General features: G+C 37.2%; 1 protein-coding gene across 1 annotated transcript in view; it reads left to right on the forward strand.

Annotated features, from left to right (window-relative positions):
• USH2A (usherin) overlaps positions 1-27778 on the forward strand; it is a 654133-nt gene that overhangs the window by 495284 nt on the left and 131071 nt on the right. The window contains exons 50-54 of the mRNA XM_075997053.1: positions 8823-9046; positions 12238-12442; positions 16417-16614; positions 17148-17302; positions 19229-19427. Of these exons, the coding sequence (XP_075853168.1) occupies positions 8823-9046; positions 12238-12442; positions 16417-16614; positions 17148-17302; positions 19229-19427 (981 nt within the window). The remainder of the gene's footprint in view (positions 1-8822; positions 9047-12237; positions 12443-16416; positions 16615-17147; positions 17303-19228; positions 19428-27778) is intronic.

Below are 27778 nucleotides of genomic sequence, written 5' to 3' on the forward strand. Positions count from 1 at the left end.
ATGAGGGTCAGAATCAACTTCTTCTAAACTCCTGTTAATGTTGATGTTTTGACCTCCTCGCATGAATCACAAATATTCTTAATCGCATCTAGAAGGGTGAATCCTTTCTGGAAGGTTTTCAATTTACTTTGCCCAGGTCTATCAGAGGAATCACCATCTATGGCAGCCATAGTGTTACAAAATGTATTTCTTAAATAATGATACTTGAAAGCCAAAACTACTCCTTCGTCCATGGGCTGCTGAATGGCTGTTGTGTTCATAGACATGAAAATAGCATTTATCTCTTTGTACATCTCCTTCAGAGCTCTTGAGTGACTAGGTACATAATCAGTAAGCAGTAATATTTTGAAAGAATTTTTTTTTTCTGAGCAGTAAGTCTAAACAATGGGCTTAAAATATTTAGTAAGCCATGCTGTAAATAGACGTGCCATCATCTGGGCTTTGTTGTTTCATTTATAAAACACAGGCAAAGTAGCACAACTTGTAAGAGCCCTAGAATTTTCAAGATGGTAAATGATCATTGGCTTCCACTTAAATTCACCATCTGCATTAGCCCCTAGCAAGGGAATCATCTTGTCTTTTGTAGGTTAGAAGCCAGGCCATTGACTTCTCCTCTCTAGCTATAGAAGTCCTAGGTGGCATCTTCTTCCAATAGAAGCCTGCTTGTCTACATTGAAAATCTATTGTTCAGTGTAGCCACCTTCATCAGTGATCTTAGGAAGATTTCTGGATAACTTGCTGAAGCTTCTACATCAGCACTTGCTGCTTCATCTTGAACTTTTGTGTTATGGAGACGGCTTCTTTCCTTAAACCTCATGAACCAACCTCTGCCAGCTTCCAACTTTTCTTCTGCAGCTTCCTCACCTTTCTCAGCCTTCATAGCAATGAAGAGAGTTAAGGCCTTGCTCTGCATTAGGTTTTGGCTTAAGGGAATGTTGTGACTGGTTTGATCTTCTGTCCAAACCACTCAGACTTTCTCCATATCAGCAACGAGGCTGTTTTTGCTTTCTTATCATTCATATGTTCACTGGAGTAGCACTTTTGCTTTCTTCGAGAACTTTCCCTTTGCATTCACATCTTGGATAACTGTTTAGTGCAAGAAGCCTAGTTTTTGGCCTATTTTGGCTTTCAACATGCTTTCTTCACTAAGCTTAATCATTTCTAGCTTTTGATTTAAAAGGAGAGGCATGAGACTCTTCCTTTCACATGAACACTTAGAGGCCATTATAGGGCTTTAATTGGCTTGATTTTAATGTTGTTCCATCTGAGGGAATAGGGAGTAGGGAGATAGATGAGGGGCTGACTGGCTGGTGGAGCAGTCAGAACACACAAAATATTTATCAGTTACATTTTCCATCCTATATGGGTGTGGTTCGTGGTACCACAAAACAATTTCAGTAGTAACGTCAGAGATCACTGATCACAGATCACCGTAACAGAAATAATATTAAAGCCTGAAATACTTCAAGAATTACCAAAATGTGGTACAAAAACACAAAGTGAGCACAAACTGTTAGAAAAATGGTGCTGATAGACTTACTCAATGAAGGGTTGCCACAAATCTTCAATTTGTATAAAAACACATCTTCAAAGTGCAGTAAATCAAAGTGCAATAAAATGAGGTATGCCTGAATTACTTAACTATGATATGCCTTTTTTAACTTGCATTCTCTTCAGTATACAGTGCAGTTTTCTAGAGGTTAGATGGCATGATATTGCAACAGATCAAATATAGGAAGAAATATGAGAATTTAGTGGCTTTCTATTAAATCATAGGCTTGCAAAAATGTAAAACAATGTCATGCAACTCACTAATATTTTTAGTTTGGAAAATATATTTATTTTCTATAAATATTAGGTTATTAAATCTGAAATGTCTGATTTCCTTAAGTAGTACCACGTTTGACAGTTGATATCTCTGACATTTCACTTTGACACTTCTTGTTTTATTTTTATTGTGAAGGTACATCCTCAGTCTTTCAAATGCATGTTTTGGCTTGTGATTATCTTTCACATTTTTTAGAGCTTTGTGAATCCATAGATAAGTCAAAAATTCGTGTTATTTTTGAATATGAGTTCCATTGTGGAACCAATGCAGCACAGACAGCTCAAAATACCAACGAAGTGTTTGAGAAGGACCTGGCTAATGAATGCACAGTATTTCTCTGGTTTGAGATGTTCCATTCGGGTCATCTTAATCTTGAACAGGAGCCATGTGGGAGACCTGAGATCAAGGTGGATAATGATGGGATGAAAGCTGTAGTGGAAGTGAATCCATCTCAACCTATATGCGAATTAGCAGCAAGGTTTGACGTTACTATTCCGACAATATTGAACCATCTGAAACAAACTGGCAAGGTAAAAAAGCTGGATAGATGGGTTTCGCATGAATTAAACAAGCATCAGAAGAGAAATCACATCGAAGCTTGCCTTTATTTGCTGTCATGACATAAAGGTGAACCATTTTTACATCGTATTATTATGTGTGATGAAAAATGGAATCTTTTTGACAATTGCAAATGTTCGGCACAATGGTTGGATAAAGACAAAGTTCTGAAACATGGTCCAAAACCGAATATTCATTAAAAAAAAAAAAGCTACAGGTGTCTATCTGGTGGTCCAGCACTGGTATTATCCACTACAACTTCATGAAACCTGGTCAATTGATTGCAGTGGATGTCTACTGCAACCAACTGGATGAAATGATGAAGATGCTTGTGATTAAGCATCCTCATTAAGCTGTGACTGGTCAATAGAGACAGGCCAATCCTCTTTCAAGGCAGTGCTCAATTACAAGTGGCACAAACAAAGCTACTCAAACTACAGAAGCTGGACTTGGAAATCTCTGCAATCCACCATATTTGCCAGACTTTGCACCAACTGACTACCACTTCTTCCAGGCTTTGGACCACTTCTTTTAAGGAAAAATATTCAATTCTCAACAAGCTGTGGAAAATGCCTTTTGCAATTTCATTGCCACTCACTCTCCAGGCTTCTTTGCTGTTGGCATAAACAAGCTACCTTTAAGATGGCAAAGCTATATCAATACTTTAAGTGCGTACTTTGATTAATTGTATTGCTTCTTGTTGGAGATATAATAAACCTTTAATTCCAAATCAGACTTTTCATATTTAATGACCTAATATATTAACATATTATGGATTTATTATTTTTAGATGAATTAATAAATATGTATTTCAAACATTTCTGTCTTAAGTTCTAATATAATAAATATCAAAAGTTATTACTTATATAAACAAAAGCTATTTGGGGTCCTCGGTAATTTGTAAGAGTCTAAAAGGGTTCTGAGACCAAAATTTGAGAACCATTGCTTAAAGGTATAGTAATGTGTACTAGAAAATCATGATAACTAGTTAGTTATTCTATGCTATGATTAACCTGTTGAGTGCCTCCTTATCCTTTAGATGAGGTAGCTAAAAACAGGCATATTAAAGACAGAACCACGGAGGTGGGGAAGACACAAAAGTGTTGTCTCCTCTATACCTTCATAGGTCAGAATTTTAAAATGACTGTTGAATGTCTCATTTTGGTGTGTTTGTTCATCTATACCTTTTTAAAAAAATTAGTCAAATTGCCACCATATCCCTTCATTTGTTAAATACATATTGTATAGTTACTATATTCAAGATCTTTTTAGTGCTTCGTGAGTGCAAAAATGGCTAAGATTCCATTTTTATCCTCAAGGACTTACAATCTAATCAAGAAGAAAAATACCTATAAGTTGGTACACAGGCCACAAGACAGGGATGAACGCATGCATATGTTTAAGACTGCAAGATCATTCAGTCAAGGGCATAAAAGGGGTTTTTTCATGGGGTTGGAATCTCACACACAGAGCAGGATTTGGGGAGGTGTGGCTGGGGTTAAAGTGTGAAATTAGCAACCTGTAAAACCCATCCAAGCAGGAGTGAGCACTTTGGTTTATTGGAGATACACACCCTATGTAAGGAAAGAGAGAGATAAATCTGAGCAGGCAAAAAGGATTGGAATATTATTTAGTGCTTGGAGAAGAGTCAATGTGATGATAAGAAATGTGATTTAAGGAGATTAATTAAATTTGGGCAGCAGAACAAATGTGAAGGAGAAGGAAAGAGAAGTCAGAACATCATTGCCATAAAATAGTTAATGAAATTCACCTGTTCTAAGAAGTGGCGTAGAGATTACTGTCCACTAGGACAATAGTTCTTCATCTTTCTTTCTTTAGAAATCTTTTGAAAGTTACGAGCCCTCACTTCAAGTAAAAAGGTACATAGAATATGTCCCAAAATTTGCCTGCAGCTTTTGCCTTGAAGTCCACCCGTGGACCCAAATTTCAGAATCATTTCTTTATTTACTTTAATATGATGTTCTATACCAGTCAAATATGTCTTAAACAAATTGTGACATTCCTTGACTCCTGTAAACCCAGAGAGTTTCTCATGCCATTCTGCAACTCCTCCAACTCTGACAATCATCGTGGAGTGAAGGAATGATACTTTTAGAAAGGGGGGGAGGAATCTCTTTTTATTCTCTGACCTTCCTGCAGGTTTCACTGAAAATAGACGGGTTCCACATGTCTTCTCCATAGCACTGCTGCTGCTGCTCGCTCCTGTCACCCCTAATGACAGTGACCTTAATGACCTTCCAGAATATCCATATGGCCCTTTTTCTCCTCAACCTAGCAACACCATTTCTGCTATATGAGGGTTTGGATCTCATCATATTGTTCCTAAGCCTGGCCTCTCTCACTGCCTGGCATTGTGTGCCTGCCACGAGACCAGGCTGGCTCGTAAAACATCTCTTTATGTACTTTATTACTTAAACTCTTTTATTTGCCTGCAGGAGCCCTTTAACAAAATCACATTGAATTGACTTTCTCACACCAAATCAAATCTCCCTGGTCCCAGTTCAGTTGTCTTTGTCAATATGTATTTTATAAATGGAGTGAATTAACAGATGCTGTTGGAACAGAAGTGCTGGGGTGGCGTTTATGTTTTTAGTGCTCTCTCTGGGCAGATGAGTTGTGTAGGAGTGTTATACAGGTATCTCGGGATGAAAGTCATGCTCGTCATTTCAGGGGATATGTATTCTTGGCCACTTTCTTTCAATATATTTTAAACCTCTTTATTACTCATTTTTTTCTTAGTGTTTGCTTATATGGTTTTATCATTTATGCCATTAATCTTGGGTTGGACTTGATTATATCCCTTAGTATTCAAAGATGAAGATTAAAGCCCCTCTATCATTCAAAGAGGACAGGATTTTCTGTTAGCCTATGGGAAACTGATCATGAGATGCCTTTGGAATATATTGCCTTATTTCTGTTATAAATTTTGTCCATGCCATCTTTGATGTGAAACTCTGGGTTGAAATTGTTTCAGAATAGAACACTGAGTTTTCATGTCCAAGGCTCTGACTTCACTGGAACTAATGACTGCACAAGATGGAATTTGGGAACTTTGCAAAGAAGGAAGCAAAGCCACAGAAATCTGTGGTGTAAGAGGTGTATTGAAAGAATATTTCCCTGGAAGTTTTTCATATAACATAATGAATTTTTTGAAAGGGGTAATATATCAATGCTATAAAATATACTGCAATGATTTGGGGAGCATTTTTACTCTACCCCCTTTCTCTCTTAGTTTTGTGGTGGTAGCCACAGAGCCATCTACTGGTGAAGACAAGCATGAATTTCTTGCCTTTCATGCTCTGCCACTAATTTTATACATTCGTTCTAAGAATAACTAATCATAACCCTTTTTCTTTTCCTTTCTTCTAGGCCTAAAATATCCCTTGGCATAAAATGTAGTCCCCATGATCAATCCCAGAATTTCACAATGATTTGTCATATTCCAGACTGTTTTTTACTACTATACTATTTTCTAACTCAAAAGCATGATGCATAATTCTTGGTGGTCTTTTAAAAAAAATATGGAATACTAGTTTTTCAGATTGAACTATTTAGAAATTCATCAAGCATATATGTTTATATGCCTTTCTTTTTAGACCTGGACATTAAATAAGTGTTGGTAACATATTTGAATTGTTAATAATATTGTGAGTAAAATATTCTTTCCTCCATGATTTCTCAATTGTATTCAATCCAATGGAAACCATCCGTTGGCTATGTATGCTGTTGGAAAGACAATGTATGCTATTTTATCTGAAAAATAAATATCTACTAGTTTAATGTGTACTGTACCATTTTAATAACATCTGCATCTTGTTCAAAGAGACTCTTTACCTTTGTACAAATTTAATGAAGAGCCTCTGGAAGAATGGACCAATCCATCAATAATGCATGACCTATTTTGTTTTTCTTTGGGCATATTTTAAATTGTGCATTCTGTGTGTCAAAGTTCAAAAGTCAAGTGCTACATGTGATAAATTAGGTAGGGGTCAAAAGTTATTGCAATGCAGTTTCAGAAGATTGTCTGTCTCTGAATTTGCAGCTCATTCATGCTGAAGTGATGCACTATGGGAATTACTACCAAACTCTGCTCGGCAACATCTGCTCTCCCTAAGTGAGTTAGTGCACGTCAGACATCTTTATGTCAGAATATTGCAGTGATGGATGCAGTCTTCAGAAAATGCTGCATAAAAATCTGGTGTGCCGTTCTGGCCATTAAGTGAAATTACTATTTAAATTAATGGCACTGTCACAGTTTATCTGTGCAAAGAATGAACGCTGATTAGGGTATTAAGTAATTAGCAATTTATCACACTGGAACAAGGTTGATAATAATTAAAGAAGTAATGGTTTACCGAAGAAACTAGAAAGGGAGTCACTTCTTGTTATGTGAGTGAAATCTTGGCTGAAAATTTCAATTCAGTAAAATAAAGATGAAGCTCTTTGTGAAAGAAAGCATCCTTTTTTTTTTTTAATAGTATAAAAACAGTTCATTATCAAAATTTTAGTTGACCTGTCAGAAGTCCCTCAGAGCGATCAGATGACTGATTAGGAATTTCGAATTAGGTCAGTGTCTGCATTTTGATGTTATACTTAGAGCATAGTGAAACCAGGAAGTAATTTGGGAGTAGAGGGAGAGAATATATTCTGCTCCCTGAAGGGCTAGTTTTCAGGTTTTGATTGCTCTTTAAAATAGAAACATGAATTGTTTCAAGAAAACTGCTAGAGAAAAAAAATGACAATCCAAAGAATCCAAGGTTGTATTTAAATGTCTAATCAGAAGGCAGCAGAAAAATGTCCAAATGATGTAAAACTTGAAGCTGTGGATTTTTCTTTTTATTTTATATGTGTGTCGGTGTACACACACATATGTATGTATTGCATATATACACACATATATTTATCCATCATAGTCAAGACTCAGACTGTAATTATAACCCTGCTGTGTGTATGTGTTTGTGTTTTTTTTTTGAAAAAACTTTTCCTGGAAATGTTAAAACAACCAGAATTATTAATATAACAGTGTATTTTTAAAACAATTACTTTGAAGAGTTATCACATTTAGATAAACTTGGCATGCCAAAACTCCATTATGATCAGTGGATACCATTCATTGTAAATAAGATTATTTAAATAGTAGGAGATAGTTTTTAAAGTGGAAATATCAGTATAAGTGTTCTTTGTAATCATGTGCAGATAAACATCTTTCTTAAGGCATGTGCCAAACAAGTGTCTACTTTCAATTATTTTTAAAAAACCAAAAACACTTGAAACTCCTTGATCCGTTATTAGAAGTGTCTGTCATAATGTAGGTGTTTGTACAGAACCAGATTAAACAATTCAAGACCCCGGGGCACTTTGAATTTGAGGTTCTTTATGTTATCAGTCGGGACTAATAATAAACAAACAAAATTCTAATTAAAATAAATCATTCATCACATTGTGCTGCTGTATAACTGGATATAAATTCTAATGTGATAGTGCTGTGACATGCAGTATAGGCACCTTAATTTCTAGCTTGATCTGACTCTAGAGTGTTATTTATTCATGCTTTAATGTCAAAATTTCTGCCGTTTCTCTTCTATGGCAATGTCTAAATGATGTGAACACAGGCAATGAAACTGAGTTTGGTGGGAGAAAAGAGTCTGCTCAGTATCTCAGATACATGTGTCTTTCATCAAGATGTGGGGATCAATGATCTTCCCTACAAGGTCTTTCTGTTGCTGCCCCCAACCTGTCACTCATGTCTATGATGAGTCTAGAACAGAGAGTGGCTCAAAAGACAGTGGCTGATTGGTACACCTGATCCATGAACACTCTCAGCTGGTTTTGAATGCCAAAGCTATCTCATGAAGAAAGAATGGTCACCATTGCAGCTATATTCACAGGAAGAAAATGTTTGTATCCTAGACAGAGCTAGTCAAAAACTTGCAAGGCTCCTACCGCAGGGTTTCCAGTTCTACTATGGAGCTGCCTTTCTGCTCTGCCTGGCCTCTTTATCCCAGAGTGCTTGGGTGACCTTTTCTGCCTTGTAAATTTCTAGAGCTTTCTCTGAGTCCCTACAGTTTAACTAACTTTCTTTTGCAACAAGATGTTATCATCACAAAATGGGCAGGCAGTTTTCATGACAGAAATCCGATCTTTTTTTATGGAGCATGAGAGAAGCTTGGCCCTGCAGAATGATTTCCGAACACTTCCTCTTGTGTGTTCTTTTCCTAATTAGTGTCTAGTGCTCTTGGTAAGAAGGACCCTCACTGCACATTTAAATCACCTTGGTAGGGAAATGCTACCTTAGGTATTGCACCATTTCAGCAACTGCCTGAGTCTGACATTTTTATACCAAACTTTATAGCAGCCTTAGTTTTCTTTCCTTTTTTTTTATTTCATATTCATATATAACATTTTATTGTTGCAGGGATGTTCTGTTGTGGGCAGGATTATGTGAATATGTCAGATACCATATGCTGCTCAGCTTCCAGTGGAGAGTCTAAAGCACATGTTAAAAAGAATGACCCAGTGCCAGTAAAATGCTGTGAGACTGAACTTATTCCAAAGAGCCAGAAATGCTGTAATGGAGTTGGATATAATCCTTTGAAATATGTTTGCTCTGACAAGATTTCAACTGGAATGATGATGAAGGTAATTGATAGAAAACCTCTCCGAGGTGCTGATTTGACAATGGAAAGAGAAATACATTGTTCATAACTATTTTTCTAAAATAGGAATATAAAAACTCCGGTGTGCATTATTCATTTTCACATTACATCCATATTAATACCGAATGAGTTCGCTGTGATTGATGTTATTGCAATGAATTCTAAAGGAATTAATAATGATTAGCTGTTCTCAAGGAAGCTTTACCCGGCACTTGAGATGAGTGCAGGACTGAAAGTCTGTGTGCTGGGGAGAGAGCCAGCACAGGTCGTCTGGGCCTTTGCACAATGCCGTTTCATGCCTCCAAGTGCCGTGGCTGGAGCAGGAGGGAAGTTCCTACTTCTTTTCTCTTGCCCACCTACCATAACCCAGCACCTTCCTCTGCTAGAGACCTCAGACCCAGCAAATCCACTTAGATGTGTCTATATCATATCCCCTTAGACAGGGCAAGATGAGAAAATGCCTCTGTCTGCCACAAAAGTGAATAGGTTTGTGGGTGTGATCGTTTATACTTACATGCTGTGATGCTTCACACACTGCTATGTCGTGTTTGTGGGCATTAAACTTGACCCAGGACTCCAGAAACCTATCGGTTTAAGGAAAAGATCATGAACATTTAAAAAAACAAACACCCTATCCACCATGTTCTGTAGAAATTTGTCCTTATGAGATGCCTAAAAGTGGGTGACATGGTCACAGAGGGTGGAAGGGCACTTGCTTAATGAGGTGATTACACAATCCTTGTGTGGACATTGTACACTTTGGGATGTGAAATAACTCTTATGACATTGGTAGGAGTCCTGCAAGGACTTTGTAGTAATGAATGATTAGGATAATACATAAGGTTTATAAATTACTATGATGAAGACAGTATTTCCCCATGCTGAATCAAGTAGTATAGGTAATATTGTTCATTCTATAGGTTTTGTCTCCTGAACTCCTCTCTCCTGGAGTCTTCTATCTTCTGCTGTGATCTGGACAGGATCACTGTAGGATTTCTACACAGTTGGCCCAGTGAATCTTCCCTACACTGTCAACTCAGGAATTCCTTTCACCCCTTTCCTGTGTTGGTCCTCTGTATTCTGTTCCTCGAGTTTCTTTCCTTTTAGAGAATTATTTTCCTGAGTGTAGATGTATACAAGGTAAATTTTTGGGGGGCTTGATGTATGAATTTATCATTCTTCAACTCTCCCACTGGATTGATACCTTAGCCATATATACAATTCCAGGCTAAAAATCATCTCCACTCAAAATTTTGAAGGCGTTTCTGCATTTTTCACGCCTCTGTTGATATTTTGATTCACGTCTCCTTGTAGGTAACCACGTTATCTTTTTCTATGACAGCTTTTAGAGATGTTCTTTTCATCCTGCTCTTCTAAAATTTCATGACAATGTGCCCCTATGTGGAAGTTGTTATTATATTTTTCTTTTTCCTTTCTTTTTGTACTGTGTGTGTGTGTGTGTGTGTGTGTGTGTGTGTGTGTGATGAGAATGTTTAAGATCTACCCTCTTAGCAAATTAGTTTAATTTTTTACATTGAACTAACTCCAATGTGAGTTAGGCAGGGCTCTTCCAAGCAACATCTCAGGATCCCAAGCCCCTTGTTTTGCTTTACAGACAGCCCTGGGGCCACAATGGAAAGGGAGAGAAAGTAGACAGTTGCACACTGGTGGGTCACCACTGGATACAGAGTACATACATTCTGTACACTTGTCACACAGCCGTATCTAGTCACGTGGCTCCTCCTATTGTACCGGGGCTTGAAAATCTCATGTTCCCACAGAGAAAAGGGGAAATGGACACTACTAAGCACATCACATTGTTTGTGCACATCCATCTCTCATCCAGCTTCCAAAAGTGTTTGAGCAGTCCAGTGTAAATTATTTCCTTTCCTTTTCCCTTACACTTTCTATATTTAAACATTTCTTTTACTGTCATTTGGTTGGGCTTTAAGAAAAAATGGAGATAAATCCAAGTATTCAATTAGCCATTTTCAAATGGAAGTCCCAAGTCTCACTATATTTTTCTGAAGTAGCTTTCTTTTGACTAATTTGGTGAGAATAATTCAAATTATTTTCTGTAAGAGAGAAGTTGAATGGGGACCAATTTTTAATACCAAAAAGTATTCCAAATACACTATGCTACTTCTATAAAGGAAAGGCAAAGTAGATCTCTGCTTTATAAGAATATTACTTTATTTATAGCTCCTTTAATTTCAGATGATTAAGTATTTAATTTTCCTATAAAAAGTCCAGAGAGGCCAGGCACGGTGGCTCATGCCTATAATCCTAGCACTCTGGGAGGCTGAGGCGGGAGGATCGTTTGAGTTCAGGAGTTCGAGACCAGCCTGAGCAAGAGTGAGACCCTGTCTGTACTAAAAAAATAGAAATAAATTAGCTGGACAATTGAAAAATGCATATATAAAAAAATTAACCAGGCATAGTGGTGTATGCCTGTAGTCCCAGCTACTCAGGAGGCTGAGGAAGGAGGATCGCTTGAGCCCAGGAGTTGGAAGTTGCTGTGAGGTAGGCTGACGCCACGGCACTCTAGCCCAGACAACAGAGTGAGACTCTGTCTTAAAAAAAAAAGTCCAGAGATTCATCAGCAAAAAGGTTTATAAGTACAAATAATTATAATGATAATTCGTGAAATATTTTGATTTTAAAAAACTTGAATGAGTAATACTTGATATGGAACCAACTTTCCCAGCAGCACAGGAAGGACTGATTCTCAAATATTCCATTCTTTATTTTCTCTAAAACTTCACAAGAAAGTGTCAAATAACAGTTATGACTACTGTTACTATTTGTAGTATGTATATTAAGGCATTTACAGATGTTATTTGATTCACACAATAAACCATCATGGTAAATTTTATTTCCATTTTTCCATCCGAAGAAGCTGGGGCATTAAGGGCATAAGTGATTTGCCAGGGTTACAGAGCTAGGAAGTTGCAAAACTGCAATTTTAATCCAAGTCTGTGCCATTTCAAAGTAACTGCTCTTTTTAAGATACAAACTGCCTTCATTGCTTTTTACAAATTTGATATATTTATTTATCAAATAGGTATGAGAAAAAATTTCCTTTGAAAGGTATAAAAATCTACCCCAGGTATGTCTAAATGAAATTTAAAAATCCCTTTCTTTCTCTCTCCCACCCTCTACTACTTGACTTAGGAAACCAAAGAATGTGGGACCCTCTGCCCAGCATCTATGGAAGCCACAGCGTATTGTGGCAGGTGTGACTTCAACTTTACCAGCCATGTTTGCACTGTGATGAGACGGTCTCACAATTCCACAGGGAAGACATCAATCGAAGAAATATGTTCATCTGCTGAAGAAACTGTTCACTCAGGGAATGTAAACACATACTCCTTCACAGGTAACAGAAAGTGAGCTGTCTGCCCATGGCTTAGTGGGGTAGTGAGAAAGAGCTTCTGAAAATGCAGATTTATTTCACTATAACATCATCCTTCCTTAACCTGATATCAGTAAGTTCCATCATATATGGGGGCCAACTAGTTACAAGGTAATTAAAGGCATAATCTGGATGTATTGAAAGTTAGTGGTTTAAAATTTATTTTAAGTCTAACTTTAAACAAAGATATATACTGTTTTAAAGCAAATCTGTGCCCTTTTCCAGTATATCTAGTTATCCAGTTAATTTACAATAAACTCAATTTTCTTTTTTAAAAGCTCAAATGCAGCTTTCAGTGAATGCATTGAATGAATATTGTTTATACTTGCAAGCATGAAGCTAGAAGGAACCTGTGTGATTACAAGTAATATTTACAAGTGTTATTCTGAGGAAGAAGTAAGCCCAAGCATGGCGTTCCTCCAAGATGGCTGATCATCTTGAAAACAATAACGTTTGCAGTTATTGAAAATGTTAATTTCCAAGCACCATCCTGGCCTTACTGAATTGATCCAAAATAGTGGTTCTTAGCTCTGGCTGAGCTGAGTGAGAAACATTGTACAGTTTAGAATTATCTCTGAAATAGTTCTGCCATCTATTAAATTTTTATCATTTATCCAGTTACTTAAGTCCCTACAGAATGTGTTATTGTTTTTTGAAAAATCAAGTGTGTGTGTGTTTATGTTTGTGTATGATCTATAATGTAGAGTCAAATAGAATCAATTTAAGTGATATAATTTGAGCATACTAAGGTTAAATAAACAAAACAATGCTCTATTCCATCATGAATTATCATTCAGTCTTACTCTTCCAATGGTGGGTGATAATGGCAAACCTCAGGAATGCAAACAAAAAAAAAAGTCAGGATACCAAATTAAGAGGGGGAAGATTAAGGAGGAAAGAAAGTTTATTGAACATTATTTGGTCCCAGTGCTGTGCTAGGTACCTTAAAGCCTTACCTCAGTTACCCACAAAAACAGTCATGTAAGAATGATCATTTAACAGATGATGAAAGTGAGGGTCAGATATCTAAAAGGAACTTGCCATGGCAAGGAAACAGATTCAAATTATACCATCTTCAAAGGGGCAGATTTTGGAGACTCACGTGGTATAGGAGCTTCTTTTACAGTGCCCCAAACCTCCCTCGAGCTCTTCTTTCCCTGTGAAACGTCCTTCTTCGTTGTCCTATTCAAGGTCCAAGTCAAGATTCATGTCCCCTTATAGGCTTGCCAAGTCCAGCCCCTTCTTGCCTGTGTGCTCCTGTGGCACACTGCTTACAAAGTTCATCACTTCTGCCACATGTCATATGCGTTGGAACACCTGTCCCATCACTCCTATTAGATTGAAATATCCTTATGAATAGGACATCTCTGTTTACCTTTACCTTATTATTTGGAGTCAGCACACTGTAAACCAAAAAGATTTATTGGAGTGAATTGAATTAGGAAAGGATAGTTTGCCCAACCTCCCAGTTTCTTCCTACTCCCAGTTATAGATTTAAATCAGGGACCCTCATTTGGAAATTATTGACTTTCCATCTAAGAGAGTTCCCTACTTTTATCTGCCCTTTGTAATCAAGATCAAGATTTTGAAGAGCTTTTAAGACCTACTTGCAATAGCCCTCTCCAGAAGTGAATAGATGTTGTTTCCACCTCCTGATATAATATTATGAGGTCTTTTAAAATCCATATTTCAGATTGCTTTGCCTGCCAGAAAGTACTATGGATTGCATATGAAAAATAACCTTTTTTTCATGAAAGATATTAAACACACAAGTGGTGCTATGACAATTCCATTGAGAACAATTTAGACTAAATCAGACTTTTTAAGAAACTTATCGTGGAAAGCAGACAATACCAGTGCTGATCAAAATTCATCCATTTATGAAATCATTTATCAAAAAAATTTATTAAATATCTTCTTTTTTTTTTTTTTTTGAGACAGAGTCTCGCTTTCTTGCCTAGGCTAGAGTGAGTGCCATGGCATCAGCCTAGCTCACAGCAACCTCACACTCCTGGGCTCAAGCGATCCTCCTGCCTCAGCCTCCCGAGTAGCTGGGACTACAGGCACGAGCCACCATGCCCGGCTGATTTTTATATTATATATATTAGTTGGCCAATTAATTTCTTTCTATTTTTATGGTAGAGATGGGGTCTCGCTCAGACTGGTTTTGAACTCCTGACCTTGAGCAATCCGCCCGCCTCGGCCTCCCAGAGTGCTAGGATTACAGGCGTGAGCCACCGCGCCTGGCCTAAATACCTTCTAATGGCCAGTCACTATACTAGACCAGCAGCTATAAAGATAAATAAGAATTTTCGTTGGGATTTGAAGCCTATACAAAGAAACAAGGAAGTAGCAACTGAAATTAGAAATGATGATGTGAGCTTGAGTCTACAGAACAGTTATCAGCAATGGGAGGTTTAATCTGCTGTAGCAAAAAAAATGCAAAAATATAGTGACCATCTGTGGGTAGGTAGATGGTCCAGGCACCTCAGTCCTGCAAGGTCATTCAGGAATCCAGAGTCCTTCCATGTTGTGGTTCATCATGCTTCAGGGGATACCATCATCCACTGTGTTACTCCAGCATCCTAGCTCCAGCCTATCAGCAGGGGCTAAGAATGGCAAAGGAAGGCAGGCAGGCATTTTTCTCTTTAAACGGCAATGCAGAACTTGTTCATCTCTTCCATACTCCTTCAGATGTTGAGATCTGAATAATGTGACCACACACACCAAGCTGCAAAGAAAACTGGCAAATGTTGTTCCTAATCAGGATGTCTCCAACCAGGACGGAAGGGAGACCTGGGGACCCATGATAGTCATCGCAGGGAACCGGTGGCAGATAGTCTCTTATCAATGAAAATGGAGACAGAAGATCATGCTTTACACTTGTAGAGCAATTTACATTTTATGAAGTTCTGCCACGTAATTTATTTTATTTTATTTACCTATTAATTCTATAAAGTAGGCAGGGCAGGGTTTATTGTAAGGACATACACATAAGGAGAATGTGGCTCAAATAATCCAAGAAGAGGACTGAGCAGGTAGCCAAGGGGAAAGACCTCCTTTCCTAATCCTCAGAGTCATCTAGAAGCCACTGTACAAAAATACAAACATACATTCACATTCAAAAGTCACAAAATTAAATTAATGGAATATAAATTTAAATAATTACACTTTCAGGTAATTTGGGGGGACGTTTTATTGCATTTGTACTTTTGAAGTTATGAAAGCTTCAAATGGAACTCAGACTTTGGGGACACTGTTGAATCACACGAGTTATCATCTAATAAAATTTTTACCAGTCTGAAAAGCTTAGTAGGTCTAGTTTTGTTGTTTTAATTAGGCTAGTTGGTTTTGGTTTTGATTTCGGTTCTGGTTTTGGTAGAAGAGGGAAGGAATCATGTAGTGAATTAGGCATTCATTTTTCTTTCACCAACATAGTACCATGATAAGCTAAGTTTTAAATCCTGTGCCTTATAATAATTGTAATTCATATGGTGTTTTATTTTATTTTAATCAAGTAATAATAACAAAGTAATAGAAAGTAATAGTTGGTAAGTTTTATAATAATAAAACTATAAAAGAATGTGGGCATTCTGTCTCATAGAGAAGTCAAGTGTACATGAACTTATGAAGCATTAACATCTTATTATATATTAGTCTGGCACTTTTATTTTTCAGTCATCTCTTTAATGTATCCCTAGTTTTCTGTTCAGAAACAGTGAATTCTATTCTGTGAAATTCCATACCTCTGCACAAAATAAACACTTTAAATATTGTTTATGATTTAGAAAATAAAGATATCAGAGATTTCTTTATGTGCATAAAGGGATTAGAGCTTTGAGCATTTATTTTTCAGTGTTCAAATGTTTTGATGTTCATTTTTAATATGATGGTAAGTAAGAATAAGAAAACCATCACTGTCTATTTTCTCTTTCCAGATGTAAACCTCCAGCCCTCCGTGATGTATGAGTACAGGATTTCTGCGTGGAATAACTATGGGCGAGGATTCAGCAAAGCTGTTAGAGCCAGAACAAAAGAGGATGTTCCTCAGGGAGTGAGCCCCCCTAGGTGGACCAAAATGGACAATCTTGAAGATGTAATTGTCTTAAACTGGAAAAAACCTATACAATCAAATGGTATGAGCTACTTTTAAAATAGAAATAACATAATCCTGTAAATCCGTAAGGAAATTGAAATGAATATAATCTACATTTAAATGGCATACAATTAACTGCTAGAACGCATTTGCTAATAAAGGGAACTTTAGCTGTATTGCAACTCTTCGTTCACTTTATGGCACAGCCGTCATCAATTTTTATTCAAAATATATAAATAAATAAGTAAAATCCCCTTGAATCCCAGCATATATCTATGCTGCTTTCAAATAAGCAAAGCATATTCAGGGAAGGCAAAATAGTTTTAATGTTGAAAGTAAATTTGGTAGTGAAGGGAAATAAACATAAATGACTCTTTGATTATCTATGTCAAGAACCCATCTCTTCCATAATAGTATAATTAAGAAGTGCTTTGAGTGTGGCAATATAATAGTAAATTAAAGTGAAATAAAGCTGTAGTATCCCATTTCTTCATCACACTAAGATTTTAAGTTGTTTGCAAATAGGTAAAATGACAAGACCCTCAACTACAGGCATTTCTCTGTGTCTTTTAGGTCCTATTATTTACTACATCCTTCTCCGAAATGGAATTGAACACTTTCGGGGGACATCACTGAGCTTCTCTGATACAAAAGGAATTCAACCATTTCAGGAATATTCGTATCAGCTGAAAGCTTGCACGGTCGCTGGCTGTGCCTCCAGTAGCAAGGTAAGAGGAGTGCGCCTAAACTCTGAGATTAAGGGTTCAATGTGAAGGTTTTTTCAATGAAGAAAACAATGTCCCCCTCAAGGTAGTATTAAGTACAGTGTTCGGGTGTCACACTAACTCAGTGATTATACCTGGAAGGAGAGATCAGTGTTCTATTAATGAAAAACAAATGAAATCTTGAACCAATATCATCTCTTTCACACTCTTTTCCCACTAACTGTTTTTAGGTGATGTAAAAAAGATCATAAAAATTTCCAAACCATAATTCAGTCGAAAAGGGTTTCTATGTAACTGTCACATCAACAAAAATTGCCTGATTTTGAAAAACAAAGAAAAGGGTAAAAAGCCCTGACATAGAAGATAAATGGTTCTAAGACTTCTGCGACAGCCATGCCAGGAAATAATGATGACCTGAACTCGGGCAGCCGGAGTCAGAATGGAGAATATCAGAGAGATGCAGCAGATACGGGGAACACAGTCTTTTAGGACTTGGTAGTTAACTGTAGGCAGAGGAATAAAAGCAAAGAGTCATGGATATTTTCAAGACATCTGGCTTGAGCAATTTGTGGAAAATGGTGCCATCCTGAAACCAAATAAAAGACAAGAGGAAAATGTTAAAAGAAAAAGAATAAGATTAAATATTTTAAATATATTTAAAGCACTGGGTAGTGGAAGCAGATATTACTTGGCACTTTAAGGGAAAATGTCTAGTTATAAGATAGGTTAAGAAGCGACTGGATTTTGCTGGAGATATCTATGTGGGAAGTCAAAGCAATGAGTTTAAATAAGGTCATTGAAGAAGAATAGGGTAGAGACAAAAAAAGGACACCATAGGCGATGAGCACTGGGGAACACTACCAAATGAAGAAGGAAGAAAAGCCCACAAAGAAGACTGGAAAGAAATAACAAACAAGTTTGGAGGAAAATAAAGAAAGAGCCATTTAGCAGAAGCCAACTTCCTCAGAGGAAGCCCAGGAGGAAACAAACACATAGAACAGTTTTGATTCCATTCATATGCTTAAAACTTTAGAAGAGCAGCATCTTCACACACTGCAAGAACCATCAAAATAAGACATTCTGTCAAACTGCTCGGCCGCAGCATGTGTGTGCAACTTCAGTGTGCGCCCCAGAAACCTCTCTGAGCGTGCCACTATTTAGCCAGATGACAGATAATTGCCCCAATCAAAAGTTATGGTCCACATAGTTCTAGAACAATTCCGTACTTTTGGCATAGATGCAGTTTATGCCTACTAGACACCAAACCTGTTGGTTAAAAAGTGAAATCATAGTTGATGCTATGAAAAAACAAAAGCAACCCATTTGTGTCCAAAGCTATGTTTTGACAATACTAAGTGATTGGTTGATTTATTATTTTTTCTTCTACACTTGGTTCTTTGTCTAGTTAAAACATTGGCACAAATACTATAAACTCATCCCAAGTATCATGGGAAGAGCACAGAAAAGTCTGCCCATTTATGCCGTTCAAAGTATATCATATGCAAGCAAGTTCAGATGTGGGTTTTGCTCCATATTTACTGGTGCTTAAAATGTACGAAATCAGGCTGTTAAAATGCAAAGACACTGATGGGCCATATGGAAGAGAGTTATCAAGAGTTCTCTAGTAAGACAGTCTGCCAGCCAGATTTTACTTGTTTAAACACTGAGGGCTGCACTCTGCCATCAAAATTGTTGTTGAACCTGTTGTGATAAATGGTAGTCTGAGACTTATGTAATGTATTCAAGGTCAGATTTCATTGTTTAAATAGGATGGGAGGGAAAGAATAAAAAAAGGGGACTGCTTCTCCAAGCCCCTGCTAATGATATGCCAGGCCAGACAACAACATTTTAAAACAAAAGTGACATTCTCATTGATCAGGATACCTAGTGTACTATTACAATAAATTGCTGTTTAATTCCTGTCTTCAGGTAGTTGCAGCTACTACCCAAGGAGTTCCGGAGAGAATCCTGCCACCGCGAATCACAGCCCGGAGTGCAGAGGCTCTGCATCTGAGCTGGAGTGTCCCCGAGAAACCAAATGGCGTCATTAAAGAGTACCAGATCATGCAGGTTGGGAAAGGTCTCATCTACACTGACACCACTGACAGGAGGCAGCATACGGTCACAGGTGAAAAAAAAAAAAAGGAAAACCTACTGGAGGAGTCTGTCATTGTGGTTGGGGGGGCACAGCCTCCCAGGGGCGTGTGTTTGATATATGAGGTCACTTCGAAAGGACGCGTTCTCTTGACATATGGTCAGGTCCCACTTATCCATGCTAATAGAAGAGCCCACACTGGCAGCAATAAGCCACAACAGCAGATAACTTCAGAAATAATTTATATTTGGCTTTGATATGCATTATGTGTGGGGTTTTTGCATCAGTATTAACTTTTTTTTTTTTTCCGAACAAACAGTAAGATGCATTTTCATTCCCCAAGGATATACTCATAGATAATGGGACTAGTATAACCAAGAATGTGCTGGAAGGCTGGGGAAAATCAGCCAGAAGTTAACATTTGTCTACTTAGTGGGTAATTAATACGCAAAGCTAGTTGACAGCGGACTGATTGTGGCTATTTGTTGTTATTAACATTAATTAATAGTAATTGTATTTTTATTATAATGTTTATTATAATTAACTTTAATAATATAATAATAGTGCAGTATAATAGTAAATAGATAGTTGCTAGTGGCAATTACAATAATTAACAAATTTTAGCTTGAATGACACTTCTGGAGAAAAGAGAAGCATTTTCTGACTTACCCAATCTGAAGTAGCTTCTTCTACACACCACCACTTTGTTTTATTTTCATCATAGAACTCTCAATGCTTGATATTTTAGCATTTGATTTTTGTCTTTTTCTATCTTCCCCCACTCAAATGTAGGCTCCAAAAGAGCAGGGACCTTGTCTACCTGTTCAATGTTGTACCTCTAGTGCCCAGAATACTCCTAAACATGGCAATAGAAGCTAAATACACGTTTGGGGAAAAATCAATTTAATATGTGCCAAATACTGTCATGAATATTTTGCATGCGCTGATTTGATTCTCCATCACAAAACTATAGGGTAAAGAGAATTACTACCCCCATTTTACAGAAAAGTATACTTTCAGAGATTATTTAAATTCATTCATTACGTGGATTTACTGAATCATCCCAAACAGCTTTGTACATTTAAATTCTGAGATTGCAAAATTTTACAAACTTGCACATTTTCCCTGCCATCAGCTACCTACTTCCAAGACCTCCTTAGAGAATGACCTCCCTCCATTGCGCCCTACACCTTGCAGAGGGTCTTGATAGCACAGATCATTAAACTTACATGTAAGTGCAGAAATCCAGGAAAAAACATGCCTGAATTTTGTTAAGAGAGACACAGGCTACACTACACAGGTGGCAAAATAAAGTCATCAAGTTTTACTCTTAAATTTCACAATTCCCTGACACATAAGCTAGCATTCATTAACAGAATTTCTAGTGGTTTTCCAAAAGTGCTATAAGCCTGCAGAAGATGCTTAATACAATTTTCGGACTCGAACGATGCATCCCTTATCTCCAGATCCTGAGCTAAATCAGTGATACTGGAGATGGGGAAAACCCCCATCAATTCAAATGACCAAATCTGTTTCTTACGTCTTATTTTAGTCCAAGTGAAACTCATTCACAAGGGATTGAAATAATGGTGTTTTACTTAATATAATGAAACTTTCCCTTTATACAGTGCTTTATCATTTCAGAGAACTGTTTGCATTTTGACTTATTTGATTCTTGTCATATCCATCTAAGTAAGAGATGTTGTTAATAACCCATTTGAATGACGAGGAAGAAAACTGACCTACTCACGGTGTCCAGGGCATTCACTGCCTCCATCTATAAGGAAATCAGAACACTTGTTTCATTCCCCCGAAAATGAGTTGCCAGCTCTGGTGTTCGAGATAGTACACCAAGTCCTCTAAAATAAGATCGCTGCTCTTAAGAGGCTCTCAGCAACAGGAAAGACTGACAAAGAAAGGAATAACTGCAAACAGAACTCACAGGGGTCCTCAAACTTTTTAAACAGGGGCCCAGTTCACTGTCCCTCAGACCGCTGGAGGGCCGTTGGAGCGTGCAGCGCACATTCCACACATGCGCACTGTGGGCCCCGGAAGAGTAGGCTGCTAAGCAGGACGGGCAGCAGCAGCAAAAACACCCGTCAGGCCAGATAAATGTCCTGGGTGGGTGGCATGTGGCCTGCAGGGGGTGCATAGTTTGAGGACGCCTGCACAAGATACCTTGGTGAAAATCAAAAGAATGGCTTGGCATAGACAATGGGAGGCTAATTGCAGAGTTTTGAAAACCAAATTAAGGCACCTTAAGACTTTGTACCAGTAAAGGTTTCACAATAAACTGAGATACAAGGCTAATGAAATTTTTTCTTCTTATAATATCTACTTAACCAGCATTGGCTTTGAATTTTTGCCAGTGGTATTGGATTGCATTTTTTAGAAACTGGCATTTATATGCCAACAGACCAAATTCAGTTGTAATGTTCAAACCAACAGGATTGATAGCCTCATTAATTATAAAATAATTGCAGAGATTTTTCTTTAAATAACTTCACTCTAGCAGTTCTTCCTTTCATTGTCATTTTTAATGGATACTTTTATGTTGAGAGAAGATTTCATATACATATCATAGTGCCAGAAATCCTCTTTTATTAGAATAAATATTTTAAAGTTTTTTCCACATAATTTTAATTTTTACAAGTTCAGGAAATGACTTTACAAGTCATTTGATCCATCCCTCTGTTCTAAGATTTAAAGAGTAGTATTTCACCTGGGCAACACAGCCCTAAAAAGGAATTTCTTTGTTGAATGAGGAAATAAACCCTCTTTGAGCAAAACCTTACCAAGTACAGAGCCTCCTACATGCAGTTGCTATGGGACAGGAATGGTGGTAGGCATTAGATAATCTAAAACCTGAGATCTGTATAATGTTACACATTTTATCTGCCCAGGAAAATTCAGTTCCATGGTTAGCTGACTGACCAAATGCACTATGGAAGTACTTTAGTATGTGAATGACTGTTCTATTGAGTTCATGGAATGAACTAAGATAATCAGATTTATTTCCCATTCCATCTCAAATGTTTGAGCCAAGAGCTGCCTGAACCCCCCTAGGATAAATGTTTTGATTTTCTCATCATTTCCAAAACCTAGGCATTCCCTAAGCAACAGAGCACTAATGAAGCTGTAGCATTAGTCGTCCTGGAGCCGGAAAATCTAGGTCCTTAGAAATGACAGAAGGGACAGGGAGCACCTCGCCTCAGCCCCATTGTCTCCATGCTTATTTTTAATTACCTCAAAGCTTTAGAAACATGATCCCATAAATGCTTTGTGGGAATAGTGGCGAGTGCACTCATCATGTGAAATCCATAAATTGCTTATAATCCTCTCAAGATGTTAAAAAAAAAAGCATTAAGTAATTGAAGACAGGAAGTCCTCGGTTAATTATTTAGAGGTGTTATCAATGCTTTAAGTAAACTGAAGCATTTTCTGCTATCTCACTGAGCTGAATGCCATAGGGACGAAGGAGAAGCAGCCATCATCTTCTCATATTCGCTAATGCAAACAGCGCATGGCAGCTTGTCAATAAAAGACCTTTTCATATCATTTATTACTAAACACGTCCACCATCCTGTACAGAACAATTTGGACATCAGTATGGCATTGTTTCACTTTGGGTTACTGCTACATTACATGTGGGCCTCCTAACGTGGGCTTAGGGGTAGAGGAGAGGGTGAAAGGATTAACTAAATAATTAGGGCCACGGAGAAAAAAATGAATTAATCATGTCCTCTTTAGCAGTGAGTATAATAAGGTCCTATGTGTCTCTTAACTCTGGGGAAACTGTTTTCAAAATAATTAATTAAAAGTTGCTCATCATTGCATTTCACTTAAAAGGAAAAACCTACCAGCATTAAATTAGCAAGGTGAGAACAATTTGCTTTCCTGTCTCATCTTCCTAGAAGTTAATGAAAACCTTGTATGCTAACTAGCATAAACCCTAGCAATTCTAGCTGTAGCGGAAAGTGCAACACTAATGCTATACTGAAACAGGTATCTTGCACATCACTTTTGAAAAAGAAAAAGCACAGTTTGGCCATCAATATAACAAAATGTGGACATTCTTTACAAGGGGATTTTACTTCTAGGTAACTCTATTATGTGTTCCCATAGTATGTTTCCTCTCATGCTATTTATTACATTTTAATGTAATATCCTTTTTTCTTGTCACTGTTCCTCAATTAGTAGGTAAAGCTTTTTAAAGACAGAGACAATAGCTTCGTATTTGCCACTGTGTCCCTGGACCCTATCATAGTATTTAACATATTCAAAAAACATTTGTTGAATGAATAAATATTGAACAGTAGACATGCATTTAAATGACTACATTGCATTTGAGTGGAGATAAAAATGCCACCGTCAAACATATCGAAATCTCAGGCAGGCTCAGCTATGGGACCCAGTGCAGGATGAAACTTCAGGGCCCCTTGTTCAGAAATCATTAAGAATTTCAAGATGGTGAAAGCAGAACACTGAATTAAGCTCGGGAGCTTCTAAGCATTGGAACTTATTTGATTGTTTGTCACAAGCCTATGAAGCCAGCCCTGATCTCCAGCAGTCTGGATTTATTGGCACCATATTTCCTTAATTAAAACAGGAAGAAAACTAGGATGGTGATCACATCACCATCTGAACAGCTTCAGGAGCTCCTTCTGTAGTTGTATGCAATGCACCAAGCATTGGACCTGTGGAAATGGATATTACAATTCCTTTTATTTTCATTTTTCTATCTATGAGGAAAACTGACTTTGTGCCTTACTACTTTCTAAAAAAAAATAAAATAAAATAATAACACAGAAGCCTCAGTCTAGTACAACACTGAACTTTAAAAAGGAAAAGAAATAGTTAGAATATTGCTACTAAAATCAAAAGCAAATGTCTTTCCTTGGTGACTATCTTAATAGTAGTCTTAATGTTGATCTACATTTAGAAAAAGAGTCTGCCAAAGAAGCAACTTATTTAGGAAGTGCTTCTTGAGTCTGAGCACTAAGGTACTGGGGAGGGAGGCCTAAGCTATGCCCCAGAATTTTACATAAAATGCAGAATTAATAATGCAAGTAAACTTTATGTATAGCATGGGAATATCCAGAATCTACAAAGAACTTGAGCAAATCAGCATGAAGAAAATCAAACAACCCCCTTAAAAAGTGGGCAAAAGATATGAACAGAAGCTTTTCAGAAGATAAACTAATGGCCAATAAACACGTGAAAAAAATGCTCAATGTCACTAATCATCAGAGAAATGCAAATCAAAGCCACAATAAGATATCACCTAACCCCAATGAGAATGGCTTTTATGAAAAATTCCCAAAACAGTAGATGCTGGTATGGATACAGAAAGAAAGGAGCACTTGTACCCTGTTAATGGGACTGCAAACTAGTGCAACCTCTATGAAAAATGGTATGGAGATTCCTCAACAAACTAAAAGTAGACCTACTATTTTATCCAGAAATCCCACTACTGGATATTTACCCAAAGAAAAAAAAAGTCATTTTATGAAAAAGACACTTGTACTAGAATGTTTATTGCAGCACAATTCACCATTGCAAAGATGGGGAATCTGCCTAAGTGCCCATCAATTCATAAATGGACTAATAAAATGTGGTATATGTATCCCATGGAGTTCTACTCAGCCATAAAAAAAAAAAATGAATTAATGTGTTTTGCAACAATCCTGATGGAACTGGAGACCATTCTTCTAAGTGAAGTATCACAAGAATGGAAAAACAAACACCATTGTACTCACTGTTAAATTGGAACTAACCAGTCAGCACTCATGTACACAGGTGGAAGTAAAACTCAACAGAAATCATACAGGTGGGAGAGGGGTGGAGGGGATGAGTGAAATCATACCTAAAAGGTACAATGTACTCTATTTGGATAATGGGCACACTCACAACTTTGACTCAAGCACTACAAAGGCTTTTGTACTAAAGCTTTTTGTACTCAAGCACTAAAAAGGCTTTTGATTATATGTATATAATCAAAACATTTGAACCCCCATAATATTCTGAAAAAAATTACCTTCTAACTAGTTACCTTCTAACTAGTCAGAACTGAAAGTCGTGAAGTTATCTCACTTGCATGTGCAGTGCAAGAGCCCCATTGTTTTGATGTTTTGATGTTCAGTTCATATGAGTTATCAACTGAATGCCTTAAGCATGGATACAGGAAATGGACAATACCAATGACTGCTCACGAAGGGGCAAGAACTTGACTTGGCTAAATGGATTGGAGAACTGCTGAGATTGCAATGGATGGTACAAAAGAGAGACTTTAGCATGTGAGCCCCTGAAATATTTCTTAATCAAATTCTGTAAAACACATAATTTAATGTACCTTAAATGTCTTTAAAGTAATTCCATGATGCCTTGGTGTATCAGTTTTGAGCATCTATATTTTCACATATAATCAGATTATTCTAAAGTAGAACGCTGATACAGCTCTACCCATCACAGTCAAGGTTGCCAGTGGATGCTGGACGTTCCCAGGAATCTCTATGAGCAGGGATGCTCTGCAGGGTATCACTTAGTGAGATCCCAGGAAAGTGAAGACAAAAGGAAACACCATTGTTACAGCAGCAGAAACTGAATGTGTGAGTCAGAGGGACCAGGTCATATGTACAGTATGGGTGAACTGGTGCCAGGACAGTTGGCTTTTCCACAGGATGATTATTTATAATACTTGATAACCACCTAACAAAAACTTTGTAAAGTAACCTATGCATCAGCACTTAAACTAATCACTAACCATGCTGATCAAGGAACTCATGGAATTACATATTCTTTAGGACTATTAGGTAATTCTTTAGAAAATAACAGATGACATTATAGAAAAATTGTCTTAATGCTTTGAAGCAGCACCTGCTGTTTAAAATTATAATAGACAACATGCCTTTTCCTGACTATTTATCCAGAGACAAAAAATTAGAAGCAAGCTGTTCTTTATAGAGTGCATCAAATGTAACTTACATAGACATAGGCTTTGTTTTCCCAATCATATTTTTATGAACCATAGGCAGACTTTTTTGCAGTCCCTTTTTAACACACATTTACTCTTGAAAGTAATGTTACTTGAAAGTGTAATTGTAATGAGTTTGGTTATATCATGCCTCTTTCCTTTAAAAGAGAACATGATTCCCTATAGGGAAATTCAGGTAATTTGCAGCCACAGTAATCTTCACTATACTGAAATGTTAAATACTTGGCTTTTCTCCATGCATTTGCCTTTCTCTACTCTACAACTGCTATTTCCTACTCTTTTAATTCGATGCTGAGCACTTGAATGATGTTTTCTTTTCTCCTTCTACTCTTCGACTTCAGGATTAAGTTACAGTCAGAATGGTTCCTTTGAGACATCTCTTTATTTCCCTCTTCTCATCTGATCAATTCATGAGCAGTTTTCAATTGGTGTGCCCTTTTCATTGCCTGTTGCTAATATGTCATATATATCTCATTTTAAGGACTACCAATAGGGGCTTACTTAAAATGACAGCAAATTCCAGTTGAAATGTGTTGATTTTATTGGGTTTTACAGAGTCATATATATGAAAGGTCATCCAGTTCATGTAAATCATCCATGCCTGATGGTAGTTGATGCTTTCTTTACAGATTATTTGAACCAAGCCTATTAGTGATCCAGCCCTCTAACAATATGAAAAATAAAAGAACTGAAAAATAGAATACAGAAAATTATAGATTCAGACATTGCCTTGCCTTAATCTGTAGCCCAATCAGGCAGTTTACACTATCATATCTACAGTTTATAGGTATGGAAACTGAGGTACCTAGAGGCCAGAAAACTTTCCCATGGTCATGGTTAGTAAGTAGATTAAGTATCAGAACTCAATCAAATAAAATAATATAGTCTAGCTTCATACTCTGCTCTGTTAACAGAAAACATGACCTAGTGCCTCAGTATATGACTCATGATAACATTAAAAATGAAAATATTTAAGTATACATTCACACTTGGATTTTTTATCTTACTGGAAATTTTACTGAGATTTGAGCTACCTATATCATTGCTTTTGTGATGAGGCTAGGAAGCCTGACCCAATTGCTCGGAGCCACATTTCTCAGTCCAACTGCATGAGTTCCAATCCTGGCCTCACGTTTTCTCATCTCTGTGATCATAGGCAATTTCCTCCAATTCTGTGTACTCTAGCTCCCCTGTCTGCAAAGTGAACAGATATCAGTGTGTACCTCAGGGAATTAGTATAGACATTGATTGTCTTAATGCCCAGGGAGTGCACAGAAGAGAACCTGCTAGTAGTAGATATTTAATAAACCTTAGGTAGTATGTTATTTATATAATCTGATGACTAGCTTCCTGAAATTCTCATAAAATATATTTAGTTAATGTGTATAGT

Source organism: Microcebus murinus, chromosome 23 (assembly GCF_040939455.1).
Source record: "Microcebus murinus isolate Inina chromosome 23, M.murinus_Inina_mat1.0, whole genome shotgun sequence".
In the NCBI taxonomy this organism is placed as follows: domain Eukaryota; kingdom Metazoa; phylum Chordata; class Mammalia; order Primates; family Cheirogaleidae; genus Microcebus; species Microcebus murinus.